Source organism: Spermophilus citellus (assembly GCF_964194105.1).
Source record: "Spermophilus citellus genome assembly, chromosome: X".
Lineage (NCBI taxonomy): Eukaryota > Metazoa > Chordata > Mammalia > Rodentia > Sciuridae > Spermophilus > Spermophilus citellus.
This window is the reverse complement of record NC_138190.1, coordinates 43,075,041-43,083,888: the sequence shown is the minus strand read 5'-3', so window position 1 is coordinate 43,083,888 and position 8,848 is coordinate 43,075,041. Positions and strand designations below refer to the sequence as shown.

The 8,848-nt window shown below is 41.2% G+C and overlaps 1 protein-coding gene across 1 annotated transcript; it reads left to right on the top strand.

Annotated features, from left to right (window-relative positions):
• Window positions 1-527: 527 nt before the first annotated feature.
• Window positions 528-7,626, top strand: LOC308639408 (protein SSX1-like; the record flags this gene model as incomplete). The annotated part of the gene is made up of 6 exons (XM_081277673.1): window positions 528-620; window positions 1,019-1,133; window positions 1,454-1,552; window positions 5,331-5,380; window positions 6,732-6,867; window positions 7,526-7,626. Exons 1-6 carry the CDS (start codon window positions 552-554, stop codon window positions 7,624-7,626), a joined length of 570 nt encoding a protein of 189 aa, XP_081133799.1. The 5' UTR covers window positions 528-551.
• Between the last annotated feature and the right edge of the window lie 1,222 nt (window positions 7,627-8,848).

The following is an 8,848-nucleotide window of genomic DNA, read 5'->3' as shown; positions in this document are numbered from 1 at the left end:
ATCAACTGTTGTAAGTTATAGTCTCCATCAAAACCGAATTTATTCCTCTTTTTTTTAACTGTATTTGGTACCTATTCTGACCTCCCTCTACCCGTCTCCTCCCCTTTCTGGTTGCTAGTGGTACTATTCTGCTCTTCTATAAAATCAACTTTTTTTGGCTTCCCCAAGAGTTGAGAATGTGCGTCGTTTGTCTTTCTGTGCCTGACTTCTCCAACATCTTTCTATTTTGCCTTCAGTTTAAGACAAGCTCCAGGGGAACTACTATCAACAGCAGCCAACCTGCTCTCAGAGACACAAGGCTGCTTTGCTCATGCCCACAGAAACCTGTCATTCCTAACCACTACTTCTCCCACTCCCTTGTTCTCACCCAAATTTCCCCCAATGTCCTTACTCAGGGACAGTTAAGACCAGTATGGAGAAAAGTCGAACCTAATCCCAGGTGACTGGCTGAGTGTGGCCGTCCCTCCATGCTTTCTCCCTCCACAGGACCTTTGGTCTTGTGGCTGGAGAGAATCAGGCTGTCCCTTCAAGATCAGACTATTCCCAGTGCCATGAACAAAGACAGCTCCTTTTCAAAGAGCCTCAGGGAAGATACTCAGAAATCAGAGAAGAAATACAAGGTGAGGTAATCTGGAGGGGGCAGATGAGTAGCCAGGGGACAAGATTTCTTCCCCAGGGTGACTAGATTTTTCAGGAGATGGCACTGGGGACAAGGAGCAAGGACTCAGGAAGTGATCTAGAGCCTTGAGAAATTCCCACCTACATTATGTCTTCCCCCAGCTTCCCTGGACAAGCCTGTGACTCTCAGCCCATTCTGAAAGGTGGGAGGAGAGTTAGCCATCAGTATTCAGCACCTACTGCATGCCAGGGGAGAAGCTAGGCAGTATTGCCCCTGTTCTCTCAATCAGTACAACACCCAAGAGGGATTATCTCCAGTTCCCAGATCCACTGCAGAGGCCCTGCAGCCGAGGAAGCAGCCCTGAGTGGCTTCCAGAATTTACTTTTCCTTCTTTTCTAGGCCTTCAGGGATATTTCCAAATACTTCTCTAAGAAAGAGTGGGCAAAGCTGAGCCATTCGGAGAAAATTACCTATGTGTATTTGAAAAGAAACTACACCACCATGACTAGTCTAGGTAACAGGACAAAGCTGAGTGCAGACAAGCCTGGGAATACGTGAGCATCCCTTGGTCCCATTCCATGTTATGGCTTCTTAGGCTGTAGTGAGTGCTCCCCATTTTCCTTTTGTTCAGGGAGAAATGTCAAGGCAGTATTTGAGTGTCCTGTTCTATTATATCCTGTGCATGTCTGAGGGCAGGGGCTGATCACCTTGGAACTCAAACCTGAATCCTGTACATTTCTCTCCTGCCGGCCTTTGGCATCCCAGCAATCCACTCCCCCTTCATTCCTTCTCTCAGGTTGTCTCTTAAGGAACAAACAATTTGCTTCTTTCTAGGTCTCAGAGCCACCCTTCCTGCTTTCATGAGTTCTAACGGACAGATCATAGAATCCCAGAGCGATGATTCTGATGAATGTCGCAACCGTGGGAGTCAGGGTAAGTGGACAGGAAGGGGATGCAAAGAGTCTCTGCCCAATTGCTTTTCAGTCCAGTTTCCTGGAAAAGCTTCACAGGTACTTTCTTGCCCCCTTACACAGGTCAAAGCTGAGTGAAAAGGGTTGCTGCAGAAAGTTAAGCATAGGAGGCCATTCATACAAAATTCTAAAACATGCAAAATGAGAACAAAAAGAAAGGGCTGGGGCTGTAGTTCAGTGGCAGAGCACTTACCTAGCAGGTGTGAGGCACTGGGTTCCATCCTTAGCACCACATAAAAATGAAACAAATAAAAAAGGCATGCTGTCCATCTACAACTACAGGAAAAAAAATTAAAAAGGACAAAAACTAAGTAGGAGTAAAATCCATCAAATTTAGGAGAAGGGCTAAAAATGGAGAATGAAGGATGACAAGGACTGGAAGGGACTCCACAGACAGCTTCAGCCATGACTTGTATTAGTGGTTTGTTTTCTTTTGTTATAATTTTTGGGGGGGTACCAGGGATTGAACTCAGGGGCACTCAACCACTGAGCCACATCCCTAGCCCTTTTTGTATTTTATTTAGAGACAGGATCTCACTGAGTTGCTTAGCACCTCTCCCTTGCTGAGGCTGGCTTTGAACTGGTGATCCTCCTGCCTCAGCTTCCCAAGCTGCTGGGATTACAGGCATGTACCACCATGCCCAGCTTTATATATATATATATATATATATATATATATATATATATAATTTGAATAAATTGGAGAGATCAGAACTAGTTGTGAGATAGTGTTGCGATCCCACTGAATCCAATGTTATTTCCCATCATTTTTTTTTTTTTGTAAATTAGAAGTGTTTAAAGGATATGCTGTGCTTGATAAAAACTGTTAGTGAATCAAAAGATAATTAAAGGGCTGGGGATATGGCTCAAGCGGTAGCATGCTTGCCTGGCATGCATGCGGCCCGGGTTCGATCCTCAGCACCACATACCAACAAAGATGTTGTGTCCGCCGAGAACTAAAAAAAAATAAATAAATATTAAAAAATTCTCTCTCTCTCTCTCTCTCTCTCTCTCTCTCTCCTCTCACTCTCTCTTTAAAAAAAGATAATTAAGAAAATTTTTTTAAAGGATAAATCCCCTAAGAACATGAGTCAAGAACATGAGTCAATTTCATAACAATGCAGAAGAGACACAGTGATGAATATATTGTGTAATGCAGATAGTTATCACCCTCTATTTTATTTTTATTTTATTTTATTTAATATTTATTTAGTACCAGTGATTGAACCTAGGAGCACTTAGGCATTGAGCCATATCTCCAGCCCTTTTTATTTTTATTTTTTTTAGTTTTTTAGTTGTAGTTGTACACAATACCTTTATTTTATTGATTTTTATGTGGTGCTGAGGATCATAGCATGTTCTAGGCAAGTGCTCTACTGTTGAGCCACAACCCTACCCCTATTTTTTGATTTGAGACAGGTCTTGCTAGGTTGCTTAGGGACTCACTAACTTGCAGAAGCCAGCTTTGAACTTGGGATTCTCATACCTCAGCCTCCAAAGCCACTGGGATTACAGGTATGAGGCACTGCACCCAGCTTTCCCTGTATTTTATATTAAAACCAAATAGTGGGCTGTTGTTGTGGTTAAGTGGTAGAGTGCTTGCCTAGCATATGTGAGGCCCTGGGTTCAATCCTCCATGCCACATAAAAATAAATAAAATAAAGGTATTTTGTCCATCTACAACTAAAAAATAATATTTTAAAAACAAAAATAGTGGCCAGGTGCAATGGCACACACCTGTAATTCCAGGGACTCAGGAGGCTGAGGCAAGAGGATTGCAAGTTCAAAGTCAGCTCAGCAACTTAGCAAGACCCTGTCTCAAAATAAAAAAATAAAAAGTTCTAAGTATATGGCTCGGTGATAAAAAGTGTCCCTGGGTTCAATCCTTGGTACAAAACAAAAACAAAAACAGACCCAAATAGTAGTGTTCTCACTCACAAACCTGACTTTGTGCATTCTATTTAAAAGACAGTGTTTTGTTTGTTTGCTTATATTTTCAGAGACAGTGTCTTGCTGTGTTGTCCAGGCTGGCTTAAAATGCCTGAGCTCAAATGATTCTCCTGTATCAGCTTCCTGAGTAACTGGGACTTCAAATTCATGCCATAATGCCCAGTGGGAGAGTTGAGAGAGCTATCCCACCCACCCTCCCCCTCACACAACTCCAACTTTCCCACTTGTCAGTAAGCAGAGATAGCACAAGGTGAAAAAAAAACAGATGGATTCTAGAGAAGAAATCTTAATGCATTTGAGTAATGTGAACAGTCATCATAATGAAGAGAAGATGTTGGGGCTGGGATTGTGGCTCAGAGGGAGAGCTTTTGCCTTGCATTCGTGAGGCACTGGGTTCGATCCTCAGCACCACATAAAAATAAAATAAAGATATTGTATCCACCTATAACTAAAAAAATAATTGAAAAAAAAGAGAAGATGTACTTAATTGTTCTTTTGCTCTGACAGTGCAGTTATAACACAGGGTTAAAATGTCCAAACAGTTGGGCGTGGTGGCCCACACCTATAATCCCAGTGGCTTGGGTGGCTGAGGCAGGAGGATCGTGAGTTCAAAGCCAGCCTCAGCAAAAGTGAGGCCCTAAGCAACTCAGTGAGGCCCTGTCTCTAAATAAAATACAAAATAGGGATGGGGATGTGGCTCAGTAGTTGAGTGACCCTGAGTTCAAGCCCAGTACCAAAAATAAATAAATTGGTTAAATGTCCAAACGTTCTCCACAGACCTGGGCATCCCCAACTAAACAAGCCAGGTTCTGCAAGTTCCCACAATCACTGAACAGGTTGGAAAATTTAGGGCTTGAATACAAAATTTTTCACTTAAAGGAATATCTTTACACTGGGAAGATTTCAGAGCCACTGCACTGAGTCCACACTTCTTCACACATTTGGGGGTGGGGAGTTTACTGGGGATTTAACCCAGAGATTTTTTGTTTTGAGACAGGGTCTCACTAAGTTGCCTAGGGCCTTGTTAAGTTGCTGAGGCAAACCTTGAACTTGTGATCGTCTGCCTCAGCTTCCCAAATTACAGGTGTGAGTAGCCTAGCTCTTGCTAGCTCTTCCTTGCCTAGCTCTTCCTCACACATTTTTAAAATATTTATTTTGTAGTTGTAGTTGGACACAATACCTTTATTCCACTTATCTATTTTTATGTGTTGCTGAGGATCAAACCCAGGGTCTCACACATATAACGGAATAATTAAGATATAACCAGCATACTGCATAATTTTTCCATTTTTAATTGTCGCACATCTTTAAGTACATACAGTTCAAATTCTCAACCAATCAATTTAATTCTGTGGGGAAAAAACAAGAGATATGGAATGGAAGGGAAGGAGACAATGATAAATTTTTTTTTAAAGAGAGAGAGAGAGAATTTTTTTAATATTTATTTTTTTAGTATTTGGCGGACACAACATCTTTGTATGTGGTGCTGAGGATCAAACCCGGGCCGCACGCATGCCAGGCGAGCGCGCTACCGCTTGAGCCACATCCCCAGCCCCAACAATGATAAATTTAATCCACATTTTTAAATCCATCATAAGGAATCATCTGCATTAATGCTTCAAAATAAATTCCCAAGCCACTATTAAAGATAATTCAGAAGCCATTCTTAAACAAATCCTCCCCAGTGGGTGAATTCAACCCTATGCTCTAGCATTTCCTAATACCACCTGAGTCTGGAATTTGGAATATTTACAAAAAAGGAAAAATTCTGATTTATCACCCTCTTTTAGATGAATTGCCTAAAAGTGCTTCTGGCATACGACAGAGAAAACGCAAGGAGGTGAGTATCTCTCAAATATAAAGGACAAGAGCACCTTTGTCTTTCTGTGGATGTCAATATTGGTAAGAGTGGGAAAGTATTAAAAATATCTTAGCCTTTCCTCAAATCTTTTTCTTTTCTTACTTTTTTCCCTTCATGCCAGGGTTTGAACCCAAGACCTTGAACATATTAATATTAAGCACATGCTTTATCACTAAGCTGCATCCCCTCCCCATATCTATCTATCTATCTCTCTCTCTCTCTCTCTCTCTCTCTCTCTCTCTCTCTCTCTCTCTCGATTTTTTTTCTTGGTGTTGGGGATTAAATCCAGGGCCTTCCACATGCTAAGCATGTTCTCCTCCACTGAGCTACATCCCTGGACTTTCTCATCACTTTATCATAATGCCTGATGTAGCATTCATAGTTTAATAAGACTTATGAACAACTGTGGGTAGCTAATACTTATTTTGTTTTGTAGTCATGCCAGGTACTATTTTAAACAACTCACATGGGTTAATTTATTTAATCCTTAGTATAACATCTATGCCATTGTTTCTGTTATAATCTCCAAATAATAATGAGGATTTTGTGTTTTGTTGTTTTTGTTATTGCTGTTGTTGTTGTTATTGTTATTTGTTTTTTTGTTTTGTTTTGTTTTTTGCAGTGCTGGGGATGGAACCCAGGCCCTTATCCAAAGTAGGCAAGCCTTCTACCATTGAGCTACTCCCATATCCCCCTCTATTCTTTTTTTATTTTTATTTTTTAGTACTGGGGATTGAACCCTTAGACACTGAGCCACATCCCCAGCCCATTTTATATTTTATTTTGAGACAGGGTCTTGCTAAGTTGCTTAGGGCCTCACTAAGTCACTGAGGCTGGCTTTGAACTTGTGATCCTCCTTCCTCAGCCTCTTGAGCTGCCGGGGTTACAGGTGTGTGCCACAGCAATCTGCCTCTCTATTTATTTTTACATTTACTCTCCAATATCTGTCTATAAGCTTATATGTGATCCCCTACATTTTTCCTGAAACCCTTCCTTTTAGATATTGTGGATTTATAAAATACTTTTCTTCCCCAGATATTCTGCATACCACACTACCAATCACATGGAGACTTTTTGTGTTTATGAAAATGTCAGTCTGGACAGAGCATAAAGATAAGCATCCTAGTTCTGGAAACACTGTTTACTTAGGCCATTCTTTTACCTTCTAACCTCCCAGATTCCTCATAATTTAGGTATGGATAATGTAATGATCTTCCAGAGGTGATAAGAACATTAATTAAGGTAATGCTTATGAAGACACTTTATAATCTATAAAGCACTAGAGAAATGACATTGATAATATTTATATATGACCTTCATATTTTAAAAGATGCCCAAGAAGCCAGCAACAGAAGAAAATGATCCAAAGGGAGTGCCAAAAGCAGTTGGCTCAGGACAGGCTCAGAGACAACTATACCCGTTAGGAAAAGCAAGTACTTCTGGGAAGCAAAGTGAGAAGGTGTCAGGTGAGAAGAAACAATTCGGAAACAACCCCTCTGACTTCCCTGGATCTGTTCAGGGGCATGATCTGGGTGTGTGTCTTGGACCCTTGACAGGCTTGGGTCCAAGCTTTGCTTGGGAGCTCACCCAGTGCCAGCTGAGATATTAGAACTTGACTTCAGAATCACAGATTTGATTCATAATGCATCTAAAAGCCAGATGACTTTTCATCTTCTAAATTTTCTGAACTCCAGATTATTATTCCATAAAATGGAATTTAAGAACCATAGTTCATAATTGTTTGGAAGCCTTACATTAAATCTAGAAAACCTCACAACATGAAAGTTGCTCAGGTAATTCTATCCCACTTGATAACCTAGGAACATATCTTAATCAACTCAATGTCTGACACACATATTCCATTCACAGATACACACTGAATGAAACAAGAGTGAATGTTCTAGTGAGAGAAGAATTTGGGAATCTAAACCTATAGATGGGAGTGATGAAAAGCTAAAACTTGAACTGGGAATTAGTGTGTATTTGTGCAGATCTAAATGTCCCATCCTTGCATGTAGAGGGATGGGGCACTTGGGAGGGAGGGGGCATCTCCTTTTCTGACAAAACAGGCTTACCATTCCCTATGGCACCCAACCTTCAATAACCATCTCTTCCCTATCTTAGGACCCAGAAAGAAGAATGTGAATATCTGGAGCCACAGGTTGCGGGAAAGGAAGTATCTCGTGGCATATGAAGAGATCAGCGACCCTGAGGAAGAAGACTGACTCTGTAAATGACCCTTTGACACATCTTCCATGCCCCTGCAAATATGCTGTTTTGTTCTTATCTGGTCACTTGTTCTCCAAACTCATTCACTTCCCATAATCCCTTGGAGTGCAGCATTGAGGCTAAGATTTCCCACACTTTTCTATTCCCTACTCTTGTGTATCTGAGGACCTTTCCTATCCAGGATGCCATAGGCTCCCAAATCCCAGGTCAGCTCCCAGCATGCAGGCTATACCTTCTTATAGCCTAAGAATTCATAGAACAGGACAGGTGAGGAAGTCCCTGTGGCCTAAGCAGAGGGCTCACTTGGAGGAGTAGAGGTCCTGACCTTGGGCAACACAGAAGTGTGTGCGTTCTGCAGGTCAGGAGGAAGAGTTAGCAGTGGTAACTCACTCTCACTTCTTTTTCCTCTGTCTTTTCCCCTCAGCTTCAGGGATGTGACCTTCCCATGATGAGAAGCAAAACGTGGTGACCTTTTTTATAGTCGTGGGCATGGCTCTGAACTTCTGACCTTCAGGTGTATAAGCAAATTAAAGGAAGAATTCATAACATTAAAAATTTAAGCATCATTTATTTTTACTATATGTTATGTATTCTGTTAGAATTTTTCTTGCTATATGCCCAGCAATCTGTTAGATATTAGAATTTATTGGGCAAGACATATACCTAATGTATATATCTGTCTGTGTGTATCCATGTGCCTATTTTCAAAAACAAATATTGTTAGATATTCTCTGCATTGAACAGCACTACCTTTCCTCTGCTCCAGGTGGGCCTACCAAAGACATAGATGTTTAATTACAGATTTTTCTCTGCATTTACACACACACATACAGGGATATCACTATGGGCATCTCTTCTCTGCTTTGCCCCACTACTAAGTTGTCTGTCTGGACAAGTTCCCCTCAGTCTGTTTCCTGTTCAACACATGCTTCATGCTGCAAACTCCCATCTTTCATTTATCCTGCATCTGTCACAAACAATAAACATTTGCAAGTGTTTCCTTATCAGCGGCTCCTCTCATTCTTGTATACACAGCTTTGTGCATGTGTGAGTATTTTTCTAGGATAGATTATTAGAAGCAGAATTGTTGCATCAAAGGAAGCATTCATTCAACAAACACCTAATGAATGGGTACTGAGTGCAGTGCACTGTCCTAGTTGCTGAAGAGACATCAGGGAACCAGGCCAATCAACATCCCTGTCCACATGGAGGTGGTAT